Source organism: Gambusia affinis, linkage group LG19, assembly GCF_019740435.1.
Source record: "Gambusia affinis linkage group LG19, SWU_Gaff_1.0, whole genome shotgun sequence".
NCBI lineage: Eukaryota > Metazoa > Chordata > Actinopteri > Cyprinodontiformes > Poeciliidae > Gambusia > Gambusia affinis.
Window position 1 is genome coordinate 23,322,997 of NC_057886.1, and position 27,054 is coordinate 23,350,050.

The 27,054-nt window shown below is 40.7% G+C and overlaps 1 protein-coding gene across 1 annotated transcript; it reads right to left on the minus strand.

Moving 5' to 3' along the window:
- Positions 1-616: 616 nt before the first annotated feature.
- On the minus strand, positions 617-27,054 carry LOC122822008 (myosin-11-like). The gene is made up of 43 exons (XM_044100327.1): positions 26,679-27,054; positions 23,793-24,090; positions 22,679-22,849; positions 20,911-21,067; positions 19,733-19,760; positions 19,038-19,137; positions 18,421-18,447; positions 18,137-18,163; positions 17,952-18,044; positions 17,249-17,312; positions 17,061-17,159; positions 16,800-16,943; positions 15,784-15,923; positions 15,376-15,528; positions 15,113-15,286; positions 14,771-14,944; positions 14,102-14,216; positions 13,823-14,016; positions 13,621-13,742; positions 13,141-13,210; positions 12,801-12,961; positions 12,618-12,726; positions 12,405-12,536; positions 11,316-11,522; positions 10,477-10,614; positions 10,277-10,400; positions 9,522-9,693; positions 9,222-9,434; positions 8,852-8,996; positions 8,566-8,772; positions 7,687-7,791; positions 7,442-7,594; positions 6,218-6,466; positions 5,300-5,512; positions 5,016-5,228; positions 4,106-4,267; positions 3,889-4,017; positions 3,564-3,652; positions 3,217-3,340; positions 2,935-3,143; positions 2,186-2,294; positions 1,927-2,099; positions 617-972 (listed from the first exon to the last, which is right to left on the minus strand). Exons 2-43 carry the CDS (start codon positions 23,955-23,957, stop codon positions 765-767), a joined length of 5,961 nt encoding a protein of 1,986 aa, XP_043956262.1. The 5' UTR covers positions 23,958-24,090; positions 26,679-27,054; the 3' UTR covers positions 617-764.

Below are 27,054 nucleotides of genomic sequence, written 5' to 3' on the forward strand. Positions count from 1 at the left end.
TTAAATGAGTTTAACGGGAGAGAAGAAGAAGAAATCTGCAGCTCCAGGATTTAAACTTCACTGAAGAAATTGTTTTATTCTGCTGTATGTTTACTAACACAGGATGAATGTGATGTTTTGTTTTTTACCCTCACTGCTGCTTATGACGTTTCTGAGAAAAGCAATAAAACTCATGCCTGACAGAAACATCTCATCTTTTTTATTTTAGTCTCCATTCTCTTTAAGATCTTTCAAAGTAGATTTAGTAGAGAAAGTTGCCATTTAAATTAAATTGAGGTAATTTAGAATAAAATATGAGATAAATTTTTTTCCTCCCCCATAACTTTTTATAAAAATCAGCATCTCATGTACTCTTTTATTATTGTATGGCCCAAAAACTTAATAGAAACCACTTATCAAAATTATAAGTTGAGGTTTATTAAATTCTGGTTAAGTTCTACCAATTGCGCCCTCTGCTGGCAGAACAATTACATCCCCATTACTGCAAAACAAAAACACACTCAGCTCCACTATAACACTTTAAAATGTGTTTATTTCCAATAAATTTAGATAATTCATAATCAGAAAATATCTTAATTTGCTTTCTTTATCAAGCTATAAATAGATTATGGCATATTTCAAATAATCTTTTTGCGTCACAAATTTTTAACTCCGGTTAGAATAATTTCTATTTTCTAAACTCCAGCGCTGACACATTATCCACATTATCTTGAAATGAAAAGTGTATAAATATGTTTTAATAATAAATGAGGCGTGGGGTCGTTTCACTCGTCAGGGCAGCAGGGGTACGCCTCATTGCGTTCATCCGGGGAGCATGTGGGAGGAGACGGAGAGGGAGGTTCCTCTTCCTGCAGATCCAGAGAGTTTTCTTTGACCCGCCGGGTCGCGCCACCGCTCAGACCCACGGCGCTCCTGATCCCACCGCCGCCGCTGATCCGAGAAGCGCTGAACGTCGGATCCCCTCCACCACGCCTGAGGGGCGCCCCGCACATCAGCAGGAAGAGAGAAGAAGATGAAGCACAGGAAGAGAAAGGTTAAAGCGCCCCGTAGAAACTGAAGCAGAGAGAAGGGGAGGAAGTTAATGCTCTTTTTGTTTCCAGGTTTAAGGAGAGATCAGTAATGTCTGAAGGAAGCAGAGAAACAGGAGCAGCAAGACGTGAGAGGCGGAAAATGAAAATTTTATTCACAAATTATCTGAAATGATCAAAATTCAAACCCTTTAAGAGACAAAACAAAAACATTAATCTGTACAAATATTCATCTGAAAATGTGCTGAAGATATTTCATTTGACTCGACTAAATTTGTGTTTAGTTTCTTTTCTCTTGTTTGTTTGTTTAATTTTTAGGAAATGTGTTAAAACTTTGAATTTAAAAACTAAATTCTCAATATTCTGGTATTTAAACAGAAATAACTGTTTAAATACCAGTTATTTAAACAGGGCTCATGTTATTAGCCCCTGCTAATAACATGAAGAGTTATTAGCAGGGGCGGCCCTAGAAAATTGTCAGTGGGCAGACCAGCCAAAAATATAGAATTAATATTATCATGGACGGTTAGTGATGACAAAATTAAATAAATATACCATAAAATATATTTATGTATTAATTAATTAAAAACATTAAAATACATTATTCACAAGATAAATACATTCAATAATTAAATACATCAATAAATACATCATGAAATTATGACATGTAAATAATTAAATCTTCCTTTTTAAAGAATCAAAACAATAAAATGTATTTTTATAGATACTTGTAGTTATTTCACTGTATTTATTAATTTTCATGGCTCCTGTCATGAAATAATTGGAAGTGATTTTCTGGGGGTCATGGCCCTCTCTGGCCCCCACTTGGGGTCGCCTCTGGTTATCAGGCAACACGTCAGACTGTTAGTTGGCTGTGACCTTGTGGGTGACCTTGTACCTCAGTTTGCTCCTGAGCGCCGCCACCTCCCTGCTGAGGGCGTCGTTGGCCTCGCCTGCCTCGTCCAGCTCACGCTGCAGCTTCCTGCGGGCGGCCGCCACGCGCTGCGCCTCCTCCTCCGCCTCCTCCAGCTGGAGCTTCAGCTGCTTCACCCGGACGCCGCTCTTCTCCATCTGAAGCGGGACGGACCGGGGTCAAACCGAGGTGAAACCGGGATCGGACCGGGGACAGGCGGGGCTCTGAGGATCGCCATGGTTACCTGGTCTTTGTATTGCTGCGCCTGTTTCCTCTCGTCCTCGATCTGGACGCTCAGGTCCTTCAGCTTCTTCTCCTTCTGCCGCAGGTTCTTGGCGGCGGTCTGACGCTCCCTGGAAGTTTTCACAGCGCTGCGAAGTTAGTTTCAGGTTGGATGTTCGCATCACCTTGTTCATATTTTACAGTTTAACTTCGACTCTGCTGCTCCTGTATGGAGCTCAATTGGGGCCATATCTTTTTTGTATCTTATTTAGAATTGGGGGGTATACAGTTGACAGTTTGTCTTTCATATGAAATAAAAAAAATGTAAAATAATTTTAAAACTAAAATAAAATGCAGAAAAAAATATTTGAAAACTATATTTTAAAACTAAAAAATATTTTTAATCTAAAAAATAATTTTAACTGATAAATATTTTTTTTTTACAAAAAATTTAAAATTGACAAATAATTTTAAAATTGAAAAACGATTGAAGGAGAAAAATATCAAATGTAAAAATGTTAAAACTGAAAAATAAAATTAACTGAAAAACACGTTTTTTATTTTAAATAATTAGAAACCAAAAAATAAAAATTAATGAGAACAACAGTTTTAAAAATGAAAACAAAAATCTAAGTTTGTATTTGTTTTTCGACACTGTTTGGTTTAGATGTTTATTGAGTGAGAGCAGATCAACCACAAACATCCAGCCTGCAGCTAACTTTGCCTCCATCTTGTTCCTTCGTGTATGTGACCTTTTGACCCCGGCGCTACCTGCTCTCGGCCTCCAGCTGCTCCTCGGCCTCTCTCAGCTTAGCCTCCAGGGCGGCGCTAGCGGCCTTCAGCCTGGAGCGGCTCTGGCTCTCCGCCTCCTGCAGTTTGGCCTTCAGCTCCCGGTTCTGCCTCTCCAGCTGCTGCCGGCTTCCCTCTCTGCTCTGAGACGACGTCCTCTCCGCCGCCAGCTCCGTCCCCAGCTGCTCCACCTGGAAAACCCAAACCGGCAGGTCAAGCGGCGCCTGCGTCACCTGACAGTGGAGGGAGCGGCGGCGGTGCTACCAGCTGCTGGCTCTTCCTCAGACGCTCCGCCAGGTTCTCCATGTTGGCCTGCTCCTCCTCCAGCTCCTCCTCCAGCTGACACAGCTTCGTCTCCAGGCGGCGCTTTTCGTCTGACTGCATCGACCTGAGAGGGACAGGAAGTGACACGTACAGGTGAGAATGACCAAGGGCGGTCCTGGCCTAGTAGGGGCCCTGGGCCAACAGGCTCCACCATGACATCATTTAGTTTATCATGAACCATCATGGTAATCTAAATTTATTAGAATTTAGAAACGCAATAGATTAGAATGTTACTTTTCTAGCAAATATTTTGGCACCAATTGAGCTCCATAGAGGCACAAACTGACCTCCCAGATGAGCTGCTGGCCAGCCCCTCAGACAGCTCGTCCCTCTCCGCCTCCGCCTGCTTCCTGCCTCTCTCTGCCGCGGCCAGCAGCTGGACGGACCAGGAGAAAACGTCAGAAACTCGTCCACAGAAACCAGTTTAATAGAAACCGGTTGAAACAGAAACCAGTTTAACAGAAACCGGTTTAACAGAAACCAGTTTAACGGAAACCGGTTTAAACTGAAACCGGTTTAACGGAAACCAGTTTAACGGAAACAGGTTTAAACTGAAACCGGTTTAACGGAAACTGGTTTAAACAGAAAGCTGCTTCTGGTGAATTTCTGGACCTCATGCAGCTGCAGGATTTCTGCCTCCGCCATCTTGGCTCTGCGCTCCGACTCCCTGGCCGAGGACAGCGCCTCCTTGTGGGCGGCTCTGGAGTCGTCCAGCTCCCTCTGGAGGTCCTTCATCTGCCCCTGAGAGCAGAGCGGCCATCATCATCATCATCACTGAATGAACGAGTGAATCCGTGTTCTTGTGCAGAAGCGAGCGGCGGCTGCAGACCTGGACTTTGCGGAGCTGCTTCTGCGCCTCGTCACGCCCCCTGCTGGTGGCGTCCAGATGTTCCTCCATGTCCTTCAGCTCACCTTCAAGCTTCTTCCTGGCGCCGGACGCCTGACCTCGCTGCTTCCTCTCCTCCTCAAGCTCCGCCTCCAGCTCCCGCACCTGAACAGGTGAAATCACAACAAAATTCATGTTCTTCTTTAACCCAACATTATATTCATCAGCCAGTTTGAACTGAAGATGAGGAAGAAATATTTTCCACAGAGAAAAAGATCAGAAGAGAAAACTACAAATGTTCAGTAAAAAAATTAAATTAAATAAAAAATAATTTTTATTGGGGAAACATAGTGTTAAATATAGCATTTAAAATGTTACATGTACCTATATATAAATTAAAAGTAATATAATAAAATAATAATTAATCACATTCAAATAAAATAATTTTAAAAAATGACGTATGGTGATTATTTCAACAATCGATTAATCATAATTAATATGATTAATCATCAAGAAAATATTAGTTATAACTTAAAATGTAATTTATTTATTGTAACTAATATTTTCTAGCAAAAGAAAAATATTGTCTACTAATCTGTAGTTATGCTTTTGATTAATAAATGTATAGCAAAAGGTGCTTAAACTGAGATTTTTTTAAAAGGTGAAAGTTAAAATCCTTGGTGGAACAAAATTAAAGACAAATAAGTTTTTTTTATATTAAATTCAAAAAGTGCATATTTTTGTGAAGTTTTGTCTTAACTACTGCCCTTTTTTCAGCAACTGGTCATTTTTAAAATCTGTATATTCCAGTTTAATTGATAACTAGTTTAGATTAATGATGACTAATTTGATTAATCATGTTAGCTGTAAGTTAAAATGCAGATGAATAAAATGTCATGCTGGATGCTCCGACCTGACGGAGGAGCTGCTTCCTCTTCTCCTCGCCCATCTCGTCTCGGGCCTGCAGCTCGCGCTCATGCTGCGCCCGCAGCGCCTGGCTGTTGACCTCCAGACGCAGCTTGGCGTCCTCCGCCACCTGCAGCTCGTCTTCCAGCTCCTCCATCTGCGTCCTCATCTCCTCCAGGAAGGCCTCCAGCCCGCGCTTGGCCTTCTCCAGCTCGTGAACCTGGCGGAGGGTCAGAGGTCAGCTCCACCCGCTTCACCCGGGTCGAGGTTTCTTGCTGGTTTCCGTCTTACGCTCTTCCCCGCGTCGTCCTTGGAGCTGATGAGGTCCTCCATGTCGGCCCGCAGGGCCTTGGCGGCCTTCTCAGCCTCCTCCAGGACGGCCTGCTTCTCCTCCAGCGCCCGGGTCAGGGCCAGAACCCGGGTCTCCTTCTCCCTCGCCTCCGCCTCCGCCCGGTCGCGCTCCTCCGCAAAGCGGGCCGACACCGACCGCTCCTCGGCCAGCATCTGCAGGACAGCACAGACCCACGACAACAACAGCTTTCTGGTTTCACTGCAGGACGTCGGGACGTTCTCAGAGAAAATCAAAATCACTTCATTTCAGGTCAATTCAAGGTCAGGAAGATCCTTAAAGGGCCGGCGGCGGCAGAATGCACTGATGGAAATAATAAACTGGTAACCTGATGGAGAGTTAGGACCAGACTAAGAGAAATACTTTAAAATAAAACGAAGAGGAGAAAGTCATAATATGACGTAATATTATAACTTTACAAGTTTAAATAATATTAGAATAAAATACTATATATATTATAATTTTATTTTTGTACGAGTTGAAATAAAACAAGAATAAATTAATAATACAACATTAGTCTTGTAATTCTATTTCTTTATTCTATATTATTTTGACTTTATTCTTGTACATTATTCTCATATGAGTCAAAATAATATGAGGATACAGTTGTAGTTTTATGAGAACAAACACATAGAATAAAGTTTTATTTTTACTTTATTATTTTATTACTTTTAATACTTTATTATGGCAATATAAAAATATACATTTATTACTTTATTCCCATAGTAATGTAACTTTTTTCTTGTATGTGCTAAGTTTTCTTTTCGTCTTGTTTCTTTAAAACATCATGTAATATTTCTGGCCCAGTCTCATGTAGCTGGACTGAAGGTCTGGTAGGATTGTAGAATTTGACCTCTGACCTGATCAAACTTCTTCTGCTTCTTCTCCAGGTTGGAGACGAGCTGCCGCTGGGCGTCCAGGTCCATCAGGACGTCCTCCAGCTCCTGCTGCAGCCGGCCGCGGCTCTTCTCCAGCTTGTCGAAGGCCGCCGCCTTCTCCTCGTACTCGCCGTGCGCGGCCTCCAGGTCGCGCTGCAGCCGCTTCTTCCCCTCCTCCAGCAGCTCCACCGTCGCCGACATCTCCTCCAGCTTCTTCCTGTGGTCAGACAGCTGGAAAACAGTCAGGAGAGTTAAGAAAAGCAGGTTGGGAACAAAAATCTGCTTTTGTCATAAAGGAGCCCTGAATTTCTGACTGTGGCATAAATATTTAGCCAGAAAACATCAGATTGAAAGCATAACAATGTGAACTTTGTTTAATGTAGTTTCTGGAATCCAGTGGATCTCAGACGTCCACTGTTGGAAAAAACATAAAAATTCAGTAATGACATTTTCTAAAACATTTTTCTACCTTTAATGTGACACATAGATACGAAACTCAACTGAAAAACTAAAAATATACATAAAAAGATGAAAAAAACCTGGATGCATAAATGTTTATCTCCCATTAGACCAATAGTTTGTTAATCGTCTTTCACTGCAAAAACACAAAATCTCACCAAGTATTTTTGTCTGGATTCCTGAGAAAATATCTTAGTAAACTTGAAATAAGACACAATTCACTTAAAGTAACTCTGTTAACTCTGTAAGTAAATAGAGCTTATTTTAAGAAAATAATTATTTAATATTGATTTCCACCAGCGGATTACGTCACACATAACAAAACGTTTTTCCATCTTATAAGTTAAATAATTGGTACCTTTTCAACTTGGCGCCAGGTTGATATATAATTTGAGCATATTAGAATAAAAAGTTATTAAAGCAACAGACATAAATTGGGAATCATGTGAAGCATGTTTTTATGATATATTGGTGAATTATCTGTCGCAGACAGTAAGTCTGTTTTACCGAATATGAACACAAACATGATTACAGTTTTCTGAAATCTCCACTTTGGTCTGAGTTTTTATTAAAAGTCTCTTTTATTGATATTAAACAGAGTTTTGTGGGGATAAAAGCCCAAAATACTAAAAATGTTTCTGTTTTCCCACATATCCAGATTCATAACAAACCAAACCTGATTGTTAGTGTCGGATATTTCTGCTGCTCTCCTTTTTCTGGACAGGAATGTTAGTTTGTGTTGCTGACCTGCATGTTGAGGCTGGACGCCTGTCTTTCTACGGCTCGTTTGGCCTCCGTCTCCTCCTCCAGCTGCTCCATCAGGCCGTTCCTGTCCTCCTCCATCTGACGCAGCCGTCCAGACAGATTCAGCTTCTGACGGGTTTCTTCAGACAGGAGCTCCTGGAGGGAGGGGAGGTGGGGAGATACATCTCAAAGTGAGGAGTCAGTGGTTTAGGACCAGCTGTGTTTACATGGTCAGGTGAGTGTTTCACCTGGGCGTCCTGGAGCTGAGAGGACAGACTGGAGACGTCTTTACTCAGCTTGATGTTCTTCCCCTCAGCTTCGTTCAGCAGGCTGGTCACGCTTTCCAGCTCCATCTAACAGAGCAGAACTCTTTTTTATAGTACAAAAACCTCAAAGTAAAAATAATAATAAACCTTAAAGTACGCCCAGCTGTATAAACAAGAGCATCATGAGCGTGTAAATGTATTTTATTTATTTGTAAATGAGCACGGTTCGTTCCTAGGACCCCTCATAATTAATATGTACATGTTCCCACTGGCACAGGTTATAAGACGTAGTAAGATTAGCTTCCACAGCTACGCAGATGATACACAGCTCTACATGTGGATGTGCCATTATGTCCTCCAGCTGAACAGAAACTGAAGTTTTTATCTTTGGACCTAAACAGAACCAATCTAGAGTCAACACACAGCTGAACTCTGACCTGAACATTCAGAGTCACATAAAGACAGTTACAAAGTCAAGCTTCTATCACCTGAAGAACATTTCCAGGGCTTAATGACTAATGTCCCAAAAGAGCAAGAGAAATCCATCCTTGCATTTGTCTTTGGTCGCATTGATTACTGCAACAAGTCTCCCTAAAAAAATCAATCAGATCCAGAACGCTGCTGCTGGTGTTCTGACTAAAACCAGGAAGATGGAGAACAGTACCCAGTTCTACAGTCTTTCCACTGAGAGAGTAGACTTTAAAATACTGTTAATGTATAAATCGCTGAGTAGTTTAGCACCACAGTTCATTAACGACCTGTTGCTGAAATGTGCTTCGATACCAAGCGTAACCTGGAGATATTTCCATAGTTCCGTCATACAGACAGGAGCATTTTGTAAAACGTAGATTTTTGACTCACATTCAGCTTTGATACTCGCTCCCCGATCTCATTCCTCTGCCGCTCACTTTCGTTGAACCGGGAGTTTAAATCGTTCAGCTGAGCCTCCACCTTCTTCTTCTTGTGCTCCACGTCTTGCTTTGAGCTGGCGAGGGATCTCAACTCGGAGCTCAAGTCTGCCGACTCTTTCTCCAGGGCTTGTTTGGCTTTCTCCAGACTGGCCCTCACCTGGAAGGAAGGAGACAGAGCCAATGAGTGAAACTTCATGGGATAAAAAGTTGAAGTTAATTTTGTGACGTGATCCGACCCTTTTGGCTTGTTCCAGCTGCTCGGTCAGCTCCTCCACAGCCTGACTGTGTTTCTGACGGAGTTCCTGGACCTGGGCCTCGTGGCTCCGCCCCTCGTCTTCCATAGCTTTCTTCAGCGTTGCAACTTCCTGCTCTCGTTTTGCTCTAACAACATGAAACATAAAATGACACCATGAGGAAGAAACGGGAACAAGAATGGGAAAAACTGGCACGCAAATTACCCTCTATGCAGATGATACTACGGTTTACTTAAGTTATCTCAGAAAAAGAGTTGTTACATTTTTATTGGATACAAACAAACTCAGTAAATCAGGACTCTGTTGGTGAGTGTAGCCTGGGTTATTATGGGATGTGTGGGTTTTCACAGACCGTAGCTCCTGTTGAGCAGCGGTGGTATCCAAGCTGTCCTCCAGCTCGGAGCGCAGTGCATTCAGCTCCTCTCCGAGGTCCCGTCTTGCGGCCTCCGCCTTCCCCCGCGCCGCCCTCTCCGCCTCCAGATCCTCCTGCAGCTCCGACAGCAACGCTTCCAACTCACGAACTTTCTTAACCAGCGTTGCGCGCTGGGTGCTCTCCTCCTCCAAACTGTGAACAGAGAAATGATTCATCAGTGTGGACGTACGGTGCAGTACTGATTATCAGTATTGATACTGATACTGGTTTTGGGCTCACCGGGTCTGTGTAGCCTGGAGCTCCTCCTCTTTAGCCGCTAACTGAGCTCGTAGCTCGGCCAGCTGCGCCTGCAGGTCGGCGTATTGCTCCTGCAGGTCGGCCAGCTCTGCATCCACCTTCTTCTTTGCCTTCTCCACATCCTGACGAGCCTTCTCCTCCTTTTTCATACGAACTGGAGACAAAAAGCAGAAAGAATCACCACTGGGCATTTGTGTTTCTTCAGGCTAAATTATGTAAATAAAGATCAAACTGCTACATGGGAAAGTTTCAGGTTTGCTGATTTACTGGTTACCACAGTTTCCACTGTGTGAGACTGATTTTAGGTGGATCTGTTGCGTTTCTGAGGTGTGATGGTTTCAGAAACATAAAGTGGTTGGTATGGGGCAACATAACAGGTAAAAACAAACAGTTCATCGCTTTGACTGGTTTTTGTGATCCCACCGTTCTTCTACCTTTTTTAGGGAACTTACTTTTTGGATTGGGACTTAAAGCCATCAGCAGGTGGAAATTATTCAGGATTATTTTGTTCTTCCTTGAGAATATGGGACTCCATTAACTCTATCAAATTTGTTTTACTGATTTTTTTACATTTCACCACCAAACGTTTTAGAAAACTACTGAAAATCAAGCTGCACATTTTGATGTGAGCTTTTCAGGATTCTTCCAACCCTCTGGGAGGAGCTGCAAGCTGAAAAGCATGACAAAAATAATGACAAGGAATAATAATCAATGATCAATAATCAGTGCTGCCTCACCTTCCAGGTCGGACATCATGGACTCGTGTTTGGCCTTGAGTTTGGTCAGATTCTTTGACTTCTCCTCCTCCTCTGCCAGGTTGGAGCTCATATCAGCCAAGCGCTCCTCCAGAAGCTTTCGCTCCTGAAAACAACGACAGGAAGTCAGAAAGAAAACATCCTGAAACTGCAGGTTTTTAAAAAATCTTCTGTTCTGTTACCTTCTGCAGCTTGTTGTTCTGATCCTCCATTAGCATGATGTCCTCCTCCATCTTCTTCACTTTCCCCTCCACCGCCGTTTTCTCCAGCTGGAGCTTCTGCTGAGCGTCTTCCTGCTCTGCGATGTGCGCCTCCATCAGCTGAAAGTCACAAAATTACACCAGTTAGTCTAATAACACCAGATCGATCCTAAATCCCAGTTTTAACCTCATCAGTGTCTCTTTTTAAAGTAGTCAAAAAGGACATATATGTACTTTATTTTTGTAATTTTCAAACAGCTTAAGCGTAAAATACACATAAATATCAATATGTGAATAAATTAACTGGACATTTAACTGCACTGTATTAAACAGAATTAAATGAAACTGAACTGAGATAAATTGATTTGACTTAATCTGAACTGAGACAAAGGTTATAGAAGGATTCAGTTTAATGAAACTGAACCGATTTAAACCAAACTAAGTTAAACTGAGATCAACTGAATAGAAAGAACTGAACTGAACTGAACTGATTTGAGTGAACTGAATTTATCTGAGCTGAAAAAACTTGAACAGAATCAAGTCGAACAGAATGAACTGGATCAAGGACTGGTGGTGAACTGAACTGAACTGAACTGAACTGAACTGAACTGAATTGAACTGAACTACATTGAAAGGAAATAAAAAAAAAGCCAAACTGAACTGACTACAACTGAATTGAGTTGAATCTATTTCGCATGATTCTTGCATTAAAACATTTGTTTCCATTGTTAATATTGTTCAATAACTGTCAGGAGTTGCCGTAGCAACCAGTTTGAAACCTTTTTTCATTGTTTTACTGAGCTGAATACAGTCAGGAGAACCTGCAGCTGCTGCTCCATGTCCTTCTTCTCCTGCTGCAGGGTGACGCTGCGTTCCTCCTCCTCCTCCAGCCGCGCCTCCATCTCGTGCAGCACCTCCTCCAGCTCCTGCTTCTTGGCCTCCAGACGTCCGCGCATCTCCTCCGCCTCGGCGTACAGCTCCGCCTCGGCCTGCAGCTTCAGCTCCAGCTGCGCTCGCTCCTCAGCCAGCTGCAACCACAAGCCTCCATCTTTAACTACGTCACTGCTTCCAGGGCTGCAACTAACGATTGTTTTAGTAATCGGTTATTTTGACAATTAATTGATTAATCAGAGAAAAATGACCATGTTCTCCAGAGTTTTCATTTAATCAAAACTAACTTACAAGTAACTTAGATGCAGAACTTTTTAAAGTCAATGATTCTTGGATATGGATTAAAAAAAGACTAAGGCAGCTGTATTTTAGAAATAGATTATTCTGACGATTAATCGGTTATTCTGACGATTAATCGGTTATTCTGACATCTAATCAAACAAAAAAATTGGCACTTTCTGAAAACTTTTTATTCACCACTTGAGCCTTTTTATACAATATTAGAAATCCATTAAACGGTGCAAATAATTAAATTTCTTTTAAAAAAACGAAAATAAACATTTTATTGCCTAAAATGCAACAACAGCATTCCTTTAATGAACATTTGATCATTTGTAGCAAATATACATCTGAAGCTAAAAACGTATCATCTGCTGATCTATTAATAGTTTTTTATATTAATAACTGGATGCAAAAAGTGTTTTTAATAGGAGAGTTTTTTGTAGAATTTGAACCAGGTGAAGCTAAAATTAGCACCAGAGTTCAGGTTAGACAAATTTACAGACAACAAAACTGTTTCATCTTAAATGCAAAATGTTTATATTTTTGTTCAGTTTTGGTTTAATTACTGCTCTGAGTGTGTTGCTTATTCAGGAAATGATCATTTCTAGAGTCTGTATACTCTAATTAATGATTACTTAATTACTACTTTATGCGATGATTATGCTAATAATCAGTTAATCACAATTAACTGTTTCATTCCTAATTGCTTCTCCTGATAAAATGGGTAAATGACTCACCTGGGTGTGTTTCTGGGAGATTTCCTTCAGCTCAGCTTCAGTCTTAGCCGCCACCTCGCGCACCGCCTTCAGCTCCTCCTCCTTTTGGCCCATTTCCTCTTCCTGTCTGGTCACCTGCAGCAACGGCTTCACCTGGTTCACACATTGATCTGGTTAAGGTTAAAGGTCAGGATGCATGTAGGTTTTCGATCAAGCCTAACATCCAGTTCGGACCTTGGTGAACAGCCTCCACCACTGCCAGTTCTTCAGTTTGAGGTAGCAAGCGCAGTTCCTCTGGATGACCTTCATGGCCGTTAGCTGCTGCTGACGTTTACTAAACGCTCTGAAAACAACAAATCATCACCCATCAGTTCATAAACCACTTCAGCCCAGATTCCCTGAAATGGCTCCTCTCACTTTCGCCCCAGAAAGCCTCGTGCTTGCGCCTGGAAGGCGATGATGACGACGGTCAGCTTGAGGTCTCGCTCTTCCTCCAGCTGAGCCAGAACTCCCGTCCTGAAGAACATTTTACTCTGACCGATGCGGTACAGGTTCGGGTCCAGATCCAGGTGCTTCACCTGAGGAACGGAGGGCGATGTGGATTCAAAATAAAAGATCAGATTTTAATTTAACTTCAATCTTCAAAAATCAAAAACCTGACTAATTGATTAAATTGATTTATGCTCATATCTAGAGGATAGCTAAGATCTTGTTCTTTACACTCGTTTCAATGACAGATTTCAAAATAAAAGCTCACCATCAGACAGCAGGCCTGCTTTCCATCCATGAAGCCCTTGGGGATGGCGTTGGCAGCCAGAATCTCATACCTGCACACAGGTGAGGACATTTACGACCACAAACTGCCTGGCCAAAAACAACAGTCACCACCTGAACTTAACTGAGGGTTTTAAACCTCAGCTGGCGCCGCAAGGAGCTTCTCATTTCTTAAATGAGGAAAGACAAATCCTGTAGTCGTGGAGAAGATTTTGGTTGTTTAATAAAGATCAACTCATCAGCATCAAGCAGAGAAAACATTTTAATCGTTTTGTTTATTTTGCATTTTTAAAATGTTTTCCAGTTCAAGTATTAGTTTTTTAAAATCTTTGAGTGGATATACTTGCATTAATAAGCCATTATTATATTAGTTGAAAATGTTCTTAAAATAACAATATTATCATTTATCGCAATAATTACTGGAACAATATATCGGCTCAAATTTCTGGAAATACTCCGTCACCTCTGTCTGAACTCCTGGAAAACGATGCGGTTTGGAAATCCCTGCCTGCAGATCCGAATGCCCTCCAGCACGCCGTTACACCTGAGCTGCTCCAGAACCAGGTGGGCGTCCATCTTGCCGGCCTGCAGAGCAGCAGCCAGTGAGACCACAGAAAGGCTGCACCGGCCGTTTGCAGCCAGCGGCAGAGAAAAGCGGCGCTCACCCTCTTCTCGTGGTTGGGGATGATGCAGCGGACGAAGTTGGGCTGCGTGTTGTGCAGCGTGGTCATCAGCTTCCCCAGAGACTCCTTGTACAGCTGACCCACCGTACGAAACATCCCCTTCTTGGACTTGGTAGAACTGGGAACAGAACTCTCTGACATCTTGGTGATGGTGTCCAGGCCCACCACTCGGTCCACTGCAGGGCGACGATGCAGAGCGGTGTTACCGTGGTAACGGAGAGCGTCTAGAGGTGTCTGAATGTGTGCGATCGGAGGACTGACCGTCTTTCCAGAGGTCCTGGATGAAGGCGCTGGAGGAGTTGTTGAGCAGAGCCGTCACGTTGTCATTCAGAGGATCCATGTTCTTAGTCAGCCAGTTGGCTGCGTTGTAATCCACCTGGAGGGAGAAAGAAAACAGAAAACCTCCCTGAGAGTCCTTCTCAAAAGTGGTTCTGAGCTCTTGTTTCTAAATAATTTGGTATAATTCCTTGTGATCTTTTAAAGTTGTCTTTATGAATAGTTGGCCAAACGTTCTGAGAGTTTTCCTTAAACTTCTGCTGCTTTCTCACCAATGTCAGTATGACAGAGTGTTAGTGCCAGGCTAGGAAAAGAAATGTTTTCATTTTGAAAATAAATAATATTACTAGAATTAAGTCGTAACTACAAGAATAAAAAAATTGATGAAATCATGAAAAATCAGCAGATTCCCACAATTTTTTTTTGTTGCTAGAATGGTCAGAAACATTGAGTTTATGTGATGCTAACTTCCACCTGCAGGTGGCAGTATTTCCTAATCCCACTCAGAGGTTGCATAAACAAAATACTTTCCATCTTTGACCGGATTTTTTAAACGGTGACAGAAGAATCTGAAGGTCATCCGTCATTTTGACACCTTAGATTACAAATTAACTAAATCTAAAGAAAATTTCCATCTGAGGCTGTTTCAGTTACCTTTCCAGCGTAGTGAAGCACCGAGAACATCAGCTTATCCTTGTGTTGTTTGGGTTTGGAGAACTTCACGTGACCTGTGTGGGTGTTCAGTAGTTTGTCCACGAACGACTGATCCGTGGCTTTCGGGAACCAGCACTCCTCATCCAGCAGCGCCAGGATACCAGGGGGATTGTTCTGGAAAACCACAAGGAAGGTGAAAACCTGCAGAATACTGCAGGGTCTTTTGGCCCCAGAGGTCATTTTAACCGCAGGGGTCGTTTTGACTGCAGGGGTCATTTTAGCCGCAGGGGTAATTTTAACCGCAGGGGTCATTTTGACCCCCATGCTTGCAGGAGGGCTCACCGGCCTCTCGATGAGCTCGATGCAGGGCTGCAGGTCCAGGCCGAAGTCGATGAAGTTCCACTCGATGCCCTCCCTCTTGTACTCCTCCTGCTCCAGGATGAACATGGTGTGGTTGAAGAGCTGCTGCAGACGCTCGTTGGTGTAGTTGATGCAGAGTTGCTCGAAAGAGTTGTCCTACAGGAGGAAAGACTTTGCAGGTCAGAAAACAGACGGAAACTCAGTGAAACCAACTGACCAAAGGAAGTTCTTCAGGGGGGATTCACCTCGAAGATCTCAAAGCCAGCGATGTCCAGGATTCCCAGGAAGGAGGACGACTGTCTCTTGCTCTTGTCCAGCGTCTTGTTGACTCTGGCGAGGATCCAGCGGAACAAGCGATCATACATGGCCTTGGCCAGAGCCTCCACTGCAAAATCAGCCTACAGATGGTGCATAATTTTAAGAAAGTTTAGAAGAACAGGCCTATTGTTCTACCTTGAATAGGGTTAGGGTAGGTCCATTTTCTAAATAAAACATGTTGATCACATTTTCTTCAGAAAATAAATCTTAGAAAATGAGATTTTAATCTAGTCAGTTCTGCCTATTTCGAGTTGTTTTACAGCGTCTTGTCACTTTAAATTTGAATAAGATCCTGCTGGCCACACCTCTTACCTCAATTCAACACTTTCACTCACCGTTGGTCTGTGATGGAGTAGATGTCTTGCTGCGGCACCTCGTGGCGTTCTTGCCCTTGTACATCTCGATAATCTTTCTGAGTATTTGGCAGCATTTTGTAGCAGATTCACCACCACACAGAACAGACCCGGAGTCGTCTCTGAGGAAAGAGGCCACAGTTACTTTACAACAAGAATAAAAGTCACTTTTGGTACCTGCCTTATGGTTAAAATATTCTCCTGTTCTGGGCGTCAGGATGACCTGGAAAGTCATTTTAATCACTGACACAGGATGGAAAAAAACAGGATTATCAGCTCCTGTTTCTGTCCTCACCTTGTTTGTTCCTCCAACAAGGACCCCACAGGGCATGTGGCCTGACTGTTCCTCTCCTTCTCAGCGTTTCCCATAAAACTGAAACAGGCAAACATCAAAGCCATCCATCCATCCATCCATCCCTCATCCATCCCTCATCCATCCATCATCCATCCATCCATCCATCCATCCAACCATCCATCCATCCAACCATCCATCCATCCATCCATCATCCATCCATCCATCCAACCATCCATCCATCCATCCATCATCCATCATCCATCCAACCATCCATCCAACCATCCATCCATCCATCCATCATCCATCCATCCAACCATCCATCCAACCATCCATCCATCCATCCATCATCCATCATCCATCCAACCATCCATCCAACCATCCATCCATCCATCCATCCATCCATCCATCCATCCATCCATCATCCATCATCCATCCAACCATCCAACCATCCATCCATCCATCCATCATCCATCCATCCATCCAACCATCCATCCATCCATCCATCATCCATCCATCCATACAACCAACCAATCATCCATCCATCCATCATCCATCCATCCATCCATCCATCATCCATCCATCCATCCATCCATCCATCATCCATCATCCAACCATCCATCCATCCATCCATCCATCCATCCATCCATCCATCCATCCATCCATCCATCCATCCATCCATCCATCCAACCATCCTTTTTAGTACCTAATCTCTCCTCCTCTGTGAAGCCCATGATCTCCATCGCTTCCAGAGTCTCGTCAAAGAGCTCGTCATCCTGCTGACCGGGAACCTCCACGTGTCCCGCTACCAGGAAACGGTAGCCGTTGAAGCCCTCCAGCAGCAGCTCCTCTGCAACAACACAAACTCACACAGTTATCATCCAGACAAACACTGTAGTACTGATCTGAAGAGCAGTAGAAAGTTTCCTTCAAGTCCTAAAAGTTGCTATTTTCTCTAAACTCTCACCCCTCATCTTGTCTTTCGCTCCAGCCACCATGTAGTAGAAGATGTGGAAGGCTCTCTCCGTGTTGGCCTGACGAATGCAGCGCGACTTCTCCAGCAGGTCTGTTCAGATTGTTTGAGTTAAGCAGGAAATCTTTACAGCAGCTGATTTAGGAAAAGGAAGGCGGAAAACCTTTGCTGGATAAGGATACAGGTGTCAATGTTCGCCCCAACAAGGAAGCCGGTCACGTCAAAGTTTAGTTTGATGAATTTCCCCTGTGGAAGGACAGCAGCCATGTGACTCTTCACTCTGGTTCTTTAATTTCTCTTAAGGTGAAGCAAACTCAGAGTCCATCTCTGGGACTGCTAGGGTTTATTTATCAGGACAACAAGTGGAATTTAGTTTTCGTTTTTCGCCTGAGTGTCAGGTTTGTGGTGCTTTGTGTAGCTTTCATTTTAAAGCTCTTTCTAAAACTGGTGGACCACCAGGGGGCGCCTAGTGGCGCTGTTTACCACACACAGTAGTGAGAGCTGTTTTTTGTTTTTAAGACTTAGCTTGCTTATAATGCTCTGCACAGATCAGCTGTTATTTTTATTTAATTCAAAATTAATCAATCAGTGAATAAATATAAATAACTACAGCCTATAGAAATGTTCAGATAGTTTTACATCAAATGGTGCAGGAGAGGATTTTTGTTTCTGTCAAAGCAACTCAAGTCTGTTTTTCTTTTATTACGTTCCTAAGTTACAAATAGATCTAAAATGTTATTAATGCACACAACAGTAAAGAACAATTACTTTTCTGATTTTCCTGTATTTTTTTTAAAGCTGGGTGGTCTGACTGTGAGTGTTTGTTAAATGGGTAAAAATGAACAAAATAATAAGAACTAAGATTGAATGTTGAGCAAAACGCACAAATCTGGAGGAGTTGTCGTTCTTGATGGTCTTGGCGTTTCCAAAAGCCTCCAGGATGGGATTAGCCTGCAGCAGCTGCTTTTCTAGCTCCCCCTGCAGGCCAGAAACAGGTAGGACATTATTTAATGAATACTGTTGTTCCTTAAACGAACCACAGAAATGAATGAAACTGGATTTTTACTCACATAGGCCAGAGATCCTGACTGCTGCTGCTGGAAGAATCATAAAAACAAGTCATTAAAACTGAAGGACTATTTTTTAAGCTTATGAAGCAGCCGAGCAGAAAAGGCCGGGGATCAGCAGCAATCAGTTTTCAATCAGGAAACCCGAGTGTAACTTCCAGTAATCATTATGGAGGATTTATGAGCTGTAACTCGTTTGTTTTTGTCATTATTTCTCATTCAGAAGGATGCAGAAGGAAACCAAAAGCCCCAGCAGGAGGAAGGAAACAGCATCAGTCTGTTCTCACCTTGGCAACAGCGGCAGCAACTGATTCCTGTCATACAGTAAAATATATGCTTTATTACGGATTCATGCTTTCACAGAACAAAGGAGAAAACCTGAAGGTGGATTTCAGTCAGAAAATGTTGGGACATGAAACGCATCGTGATTTATAGATGACAGTTAAACTAACACGCCTGGTTTTTGCTACACATACTGGGAAAAACAGGCCAGCTCCACGCCAGGATCTATGGAGCTAAATTAAGGCCATAAAGTTTGATCAAATAAAAACTTAAAACTAAAAAACAGTTTGAGAACTGGGAAAAAGCCTCCCATTTTATTCAAACCATTTTAAAACAAAAAATATGAAATTGAGAAATAATTTTAAAATTGAAAAAATAAGAACTGAAAAATTAAAAATTGAAAAAAAACATTTTAACTGAAAAAATATTATAAAACTGAAAAAAAAACTGAAAATAAATGAACATGAAATCTAAAACCAAAAAACAATTTTATAAACAAACAAAACAAAATAAAACTCAAAGAATCTACAGGAATTGCAGATTCTTTCAGAATGAATTTTTAAAAAATAAATTTTTAAAATGAATTTTCTCTTTGAGCATTTCCTCGGTTATTTCTACTCACAGGGTTGACGTCTTTCTTGCCTTTGTGTGACGAGGCGACGACAGCCAGGTACTGAATCACTTTCTTGGTGTTTTCAGTCTTGCCAGCTCCGGATTCGCCACTAATTGGAAAAACGTTTAACTTTTTAAGAAGCAGCACAACTCTGATTATTTGTTCATCCTTATTTCTTTTACAAAAAAACAACAAAAACTTTCTTTTCCAAGTTTGCACATGTTTGCTTTGTCTGAACACATTTTGTTGGATGATAAATTCTGGAGGAAGTTTGTGCGATAAATGATGATGTTGTTTTGAAACCATTATAAAGTAATTTAATGATAACAACATAAAACATTCTCTAAGATCAATAAACTTTAAATTCTAATAAACATTCAACACTGGAACTGGACGACATTTTAAATATCCAAAATAAATAAACAAAACAACAGAAACAACAAATAAAATGATTTATGTCTCTGGGAACAAAATTGTCCTTCAAAAAAGGTCCAGTTGAAACAAAACACCAGACTGAAGACTTTTACCATCCAGTGTTTGGTAGAACGAGAGAAACGATAAATCATGTGACTAATTGATTTATTGCTTATTAGGACAGCCCTAAATATAGTTTCATGACTCACAGGATTAAAAAACATTTAAATTAAAGGGTAAGCTCTTCCTTTCCTCCTGAAAGTGACGGTTTGTGGCGTGTTTTGACTCACGTGCAGAGAATCGACTGATCCTCACGATCTGTGGAGAGACAGAGAGGGAATCAGTGAAGTTTAGCTAAAATCTGAGGCGGACCTCTTTTAGTTCTGATCTAAATTTAGCAGGTGGTTCTGTCGCTGTGATCTGGGCCGACTGGTCCATGTATGGCCGTTCTGGGGCTGAATGGAAAGTTGGGAGGTAGTTTGAGGTCGGCACGCTCCGAGGCTTCAGTCCCCTCGCTCATCTGGACGCTCAGCTCGTCTGCTAGAAGATGTTCTGTCAGGAATAACTCCAGTGTTCATAGACAAACATAAAAACACTGAAGATCTGGATTTTACATATTCACAGGTGTACGGAAGCCCCTACAGACAAAATTATCAAAAATCTTACCAAGTGTTTCTGTGCAGTTTCTAGTGCAAATATCTTGAAACATTTGAAATAAGAAATCTGACTTATAGGTAACTTTTCAGAAAAACATAGGAGGTTGGTTAGAATCAATAATTCCTTAATATTGATGAAAAAGTACTAAATCCATTTATAACATAAAAAAAACTAAATGTCTTGTTATAAGTAAAATAATCTGACAATGGAGCCAGTAGTTTTTAATCAATAATAAGGAATTATTGCCTTAAAACAAGGTCCTATATCTTGCTGAAAAGTGACTTTTAGTTACTTTTGTCTATTATCAACTGCACTAAGACATTTGCACTAGAAACTGGTCAAGAAATACTTTGTAACAGTTTGTGTTTTAGCTTCAACTATATTGCAATTTGACTTTTCTTGTTAAACTCTGAAATGTAACCTTTTTATATCAATGCCAGTTTACCAACTTCACGTCAAAACTTGGTCTTTTCCGGTGGCTTTTACAATTTTTTTTATTTTTTATTACAATGTTAGCTTGAGCAAAACAAACTGTGAGAATGAGTCCTGCAGCAACATGTCCTGAAATGCCACGCAGCAATGAAGAAGCCATCACTCCAACAGAGACATAAACATCATGTTTTGAGTTCTGGTGAAACTAAAATTGAAGTGCTTGGTCAAAAGAATGGGTCAAAATTCCAGCAAACGTTGGTAAGAATATTGTATATAAATATAAATACATTCAGAAAAATATTATAGAACAGAAACTTTCCAATAACTGGGACAAAGGGAGATTATTTCAAACAGAAACGTTTCTGGAGTCAAGGCTCACCCTGCAGCATGTTCCTGTAGGCGTTGTCTGTGATGGAGTAGATGTGCGGCGGCACCTCGTGGCGTTTCTTGCCCTTGTACATCTCGATAATCTTTTCTGAGTATATTGGCAGCATTTTGTAGGGATTCACCACCACACAGAACAGACCCGAGTACGTCTGCGGAGGAAAGAGGCCACAGTTACTTTACAACAAGAATAAAGTCACTTTTTTACCTGCATTATGTTAAAATATTCTCCTGTTTGTCTAAATATGACCTGGAAAGCATTTTAATCACTGACACAGGATGGATAAAAACAGGATTATCACTCCTGTTTCTGTTCACCTTGTTTGTTCTCCAACAAGGACCTACAGATGTCTGACTGTATTTTTACAGGATTTTTATAAAACTGAAAAGGAAAATCAAAGCATTAGCTGTTGAATCTGCCAGAAAATCCTCAGTCCAGAAAGAAAACATAGCAGCTAATCCTTGAGACCTAAACCTGGATTAAAACTGAACTTCACTGCTTTTTATGGCTATAATGTTTCTAGTGACTTTAACATTTATAGTTTTAATAAAGTTTTGGTCTGTTCAGCTCTGGAAGTAAAAGATTAACCCAAAAACTGTGAATGTTAAAGTGAGCACTGATGTTACTTTACCATTGCTAACCTTTTCATTTATTCATTTGATAAGTATAAACAATAAACACTAAACATATTTTTATAGCGGTGACTAATTTGCGATGCCTAGAAGGGCTTTTAAGTAAACAATTGCTAACATCACCTTTAGCATGCTAACAAAGCTGTAATGACATCATTTTCAAGATGGAAATATTAACAAAAAAACTCAGTTGATGTTGCATTTAAGAGAAAATTGAGATTCTGCACCAACCCAAACCTAAAAATCCAATATGGCTGCCATTAATTTAACTCTGTTATTTATGCAGCGTCTATTCACAACAAATGTCGACTTGAGGCACTAACAGCACAATCAGCTCAGTTTATTATTATTAAAATTAGGTTAAAACTTTTCAGTCTAATGAAACCCAGCAGACTGGATCGAGTCGTTGACTGGAAGCTTTCGCTGCTGGACATAGCAACAGGAAACAACCACTTGACTTTACAGCAATCCCTTATACCAAGCATGCATGTGGGGACAGTAGAGAGGAAAAACTCCCCTTTAACAGGAAGAGACCTCCAGCAGAACCAGAATCTGAACCCGGCGCAGTACAAGCGGCCATGTTCCATGACCGACTGAGGTTTGAGCAGAAACACAAAAACGGGTAGACTCGTCAAAATTTGTACTTAAGAGTATTACAAATTCAATATATTGTCACTAAAATAGAAGTGGAAAGTTGTCATCCAAAACGTTGATCAAGAATAAATAAATAAATTCTTCAAAAAATAGCTGTGGTGTTTGAATCCGAACAATGTAGAGAAGTACTTTGCAATCGGCTGGTAATGCTAGTAGTAGCTAGCCTGGTTACAACATTCAGCAATTTAACTGATTTCTAAAGTATAAACAAAATGATGGTTAAATTGCGTTTAAGTTAATTTCAACATCTGAGATCCAGTTTTCTGAGGAAAATGGTACGTAGGCTAACATTAGCATGCTAACATGAAAACTAGCCGTAGGAAAACTGTTAAGCCAAATTAGCGTTAGCATGCTATTAGTACAGATTTGAAAAGGAAAATGTGTAGATCAATCTTTTACAGTATCACCTGATACAGTGTGTAGGAACTATAGGTTGAATATGAAACACTGAAACATAAGATGGCGGCGTTTCTCACGTAGATCAGGCTGGAGAAGTATCTCTCTCTCAGGTTGTGCAGGACGGACGCTTCGTTGAGGAACGTGAGCGCAGCCATGTCCTCCACCTTGCTGAACTTGGGTGGGTTCATCTTCTGGATGTCATCTTTGTTCACTGTCACCTTCTGTCCGTTGGAGAGCTCCACCAGAACCTGAAGGACACGGAGAAGAAAGTTCAAACTCAGAGACAGAGACTCTGCTGACGTCTCTGTTCTGAGAGAGACAGGACAAAACACACACAGTGAAACTTTGTCCTGGTTTCATCAGTAGGTGGCAAGTTTAATCAAACAGTAAAAACAAAATATTACAAAATACTGTTGGTCTGGTTTCAGTGCCGATATCCTAGTACTCTTAAAATAAGACAAAGCTAACTTACTAGTAACTTTTCAGCAACATATTTGTGCTCAGTTTAAGTAAATAATTTCTTTATATTGAGGGAAAAGTGCTGGCATGTTGTTGCACTTATAACATGGAAAAAATGTTTTTGTTATAAGTAAAATAATCTGCCAATGGAACTAGTTCTTTCTAATCAATATTAAGGAATTGATTTTATTAAATAATCTCCTATATTGTGATGAAAAGCTACTTGCAAGCTAGTTTTGTCTTATTTAAAGTAATCTAAGACACTTTAACTGAAACGTGTTTTTACAGTGCTGCATGTGCCTCACAATTTATCTGGTAAATTTTATACATTAATCTAAACAAGAACCAAAAACAGAAGATAATCTATCAATAATTCAGATGGGCTTAGAAAAGGAGGACTGATTTTATAATTTTACTCTAGATTTAAAGAACTGAATGTTGTGCAAATGTTCATCTAAAAACATGGTTGGTTTTATTTAATGAAACCACATTAATTATAAACCAAAAGAGGTTTTTCCACGCAGAATATCTCCCAAAACCTTTAAATTTAGAAATGATCAATTCTGGTCAGACTATTAGAACAGCAAGGCAGCTTTACTAGTTGAAATCTTCTGCATAATCATCAGGTTCTTCAAAACCTGGTCAAGAGTAAGCATATAGACAAACTAAAAAGACAGGGAGTGATCCCTGAGGAATGCCAAGGAGGTAAATAATCCTGTAAATAATCTGCACCTGTTCTCCCTTCTCCTCCTTGATGCTTGCAGGTTCGAATCCCTCCCTCTCTGATGGGACCCACACCATCTTCTTGGCCGCCCAGTCGGCCTGGGCCACGCCGCTGTTACGAAAGTCGTTTTCCAGGAAGAGGAACTTGCTGTCGTCCGTAGAGAGGTCGGCCATGTTGGCAGGGTCGGTAGGGGCGGCGGCCTTTTCTGGAGATTCAGAGGTGGAGGAGCTGATGTTGGGGTTGGCGTCGGTTTCTAGAGCAGTGGTTGGGGTTGATGTTTCCTCTAACTGCTTGACCTTTGACTTGCTGATGTCACAGGAGTAAAACATCAACACATTTAGTAAATTTGAGAACTTAAAGAAAGGAAATGATAGTTTGATTAAGACCCTTCTCTTGTTGGTTTATGGTGCAGCTGGGTTTTTATCCAACTTTGGGAACCCAGCTCTACTTTTGATTAAAGCTCCAGTTTGTGTCTTTTATAAAAAAAATATGGTGTTTTTTTTCCAATATTTGTTAAAACTGTCACTATGTCATGACAGTTATGTTATGAGACAGATAATCTGTAAAAAGATCGATCACCTTCACCTCCTCCCTGAGCTGCTGCTGCCGTCAGAGGAAATGCATCGCTCCAACCAATCAGAGCCTGGAGGAGCGTCTTAGTGCTGTCAATCAATCTCATGACCTCGCTACTAAATGTGTAACGAGGACCCACCTCGATGATAGCATCGGTGGCTATGCTAACTAGCTTTAGCATTCACAACTGCAGCGTAACACAGAGAAAGGAGGGGGCAGGTGATTGACAGCTCTAAGACCCGCCTCCTGGCTCTGATTGGTTGTTTCTAGTTAGCACTGGGAGAAGGCAGAAGAACTACATTTTTCAGTTTCATACCAAATAGTCATGGTACGGTGACAGTTTCAACAAATATGTAAAAAAACAAAACACTTTTTTTTTTTTAAAGTTACATAATGCAGATTTAAGTCCACATTTCTGTATTAAAATATACTTTTTTATTGATCTGATACAATTCTACACTCTAAAATGTTGTGTTTTCATTTCTGTGAGCAGAAAGTCATTATACACTGCAAAAACACAATGTTGTACCAAGTATTTTTTCTAGTTTCTAGTGCAAATATTTTCTTTGAAAAAAGACTAAATCAACTTAAAAGAGGCAAGATATCAGAGATTGTTTTAACTAAATAATTCTTTAATTTTTATTAAAATCTACCAGTTCCTCTGGTAGATTACTTCATTTATAACATGAGAAAAATGTTTTGTTATAAGTGAAATAATCTGCTAATGTAACTAACACTTTCTCATCAATATTAAGGAATTATTAACTTAAAACAAGCTTCTATATCTTACTAAAAATTATTTGTAAGTTAATTTGTCTTATTTCAAATGTATTAAAATAGACAAAAAAATACTTGTTTTGTGTTTTTGTAGTGTAAAGCTTGAAAAATCAGAATTAATCCATATAATCTGTTTAATGAGCTGCTAAAGTTAATTCACCTTCCAATAATATTCTAATTTACTGAATAAGAAAATACTGTAAGGATTAATCTGGAAACAGAAAATTCAAGACTGTTCTTTTGAGTAAAATGAATCTTTTTATCCACCAGCTTTATAGACTTTTGTACCATAATAAATCTTTTTAGGCCAGTCACGAATATTATTGTTTATTGCGATAAACAATAATATTGCTGTTTTGAGACAATTTCCACATAATATAATGGTAGTGACATAATAATGCAGGAGCTCTTTCTCAAAATCAATAAACTTAAAATTCTAATAAACATTTAACTGGAACTGGAAGACATTTTAAATATCCAAAATAAAAAACAAAACAACAGAAACAACAAATAAAATGAATTATAAAGTCTCTGTAAACAAAATTGTCCTTCAAAAACAAGCAGACTGGAGACTTTTATCATCCAGTTTATGGTAGAAATGGAAAAACAATAAATCATGGAAATTTAAATTATTGAGCTCACTTTAATTTATCATGCGATTAATTGACTTATTGCGACAGGCCCAGTGCTTAACAAAGAAAATAACAGAGGTTATTAAAGTGACACCAAAAACTCAAATTAGATAATTCAACGGGAAGTTAGATATTTTTCATACAGGGATACAAACATTTTATAAAAATAAGATGTAAACATCAAAAGTTCTGAAGCTTTTCTTGTAGCTACAGGCCTTTATAAAACCTGATTAAACACAGAAAAACTCTTAAATAAAACCTCAGCTCATCATTTCTGACTCCGACCTGCTGCACGCCAACAGATCCACCTGGTTTCAGCGAGCTGCCCCACTTATTGCTGCTGCTGATAACAACCTGGGAACTTTTCCCCTGCTTTGCATCCAGCTACTTACTCACTTATCCTGAGCTGCAGGTCACAGTGCTTCTCTGACCTCCCATTGAACAGCAGGTAATAAAACATGAAAAGCAGCACACAGATAGTCAAACAGCAGAGCTGCCATGCTGGGATGCCCATGTTTGGCTAACCTGCTGCTCCTGGTAGCCTAGTAGCCCCAACTGGGATGCAGAGAAGAAATTTATCTGGCATTTCACCTTATAAGGTGCAGCGGCTCCTGAGTCCAGCCAAGCTTGGCGTTTACACCAAAATGGTGACCTGTCAGGTTGTACTCATGTGTGGCAGCAGCCGCACAGCGAGCAAGAATTAATGCAGCATCTTTAACGTGGATTTTAACTCCCATAAAGATTCTAACCAAGAAAAACTGAATGCTTTTTAATTCATTTTAAACAAAAGTTAAAAAATCTAATAGAAGATAAACTTTCCGCTGCCTTTACTGCATTTCTTTAGCTTGCACAATCATAACTTTACTATAGAAATAAGTGAAGCAGAGTTAGTTTCATGCTGTTTTTACTTACCGCTCGGTGCTTCAGTCCTCAGTGCAGGATGCTGCTGCCTGAACTCCAGGGAAATGAGAAGATCCTGTCAGGTGAAAGAAGTGATGATGATGATGTCGCTCTTCCTCCTCCTCTCAGCGACACCTGGGTGGAGCGGCGCGCCGCCACCGCCTTCTTCCCACAGCTGGTGGATCGCCATCGAGCAAAATCTGTTTCTATCTGCCCACATTCAGCTTTTCCTGCTCCTCACTCTGGACCAACGAGGAATTATCACCAACACATCAACAGCAGCAACATGGAGCAACTTAAAAACTATCTTAAGCCAAATAAACACTTTTATCACATTTTTAGAGTTTCATTCCCAAACTTCTGAGAGTAAAATAGTTTCCAGTCTTGA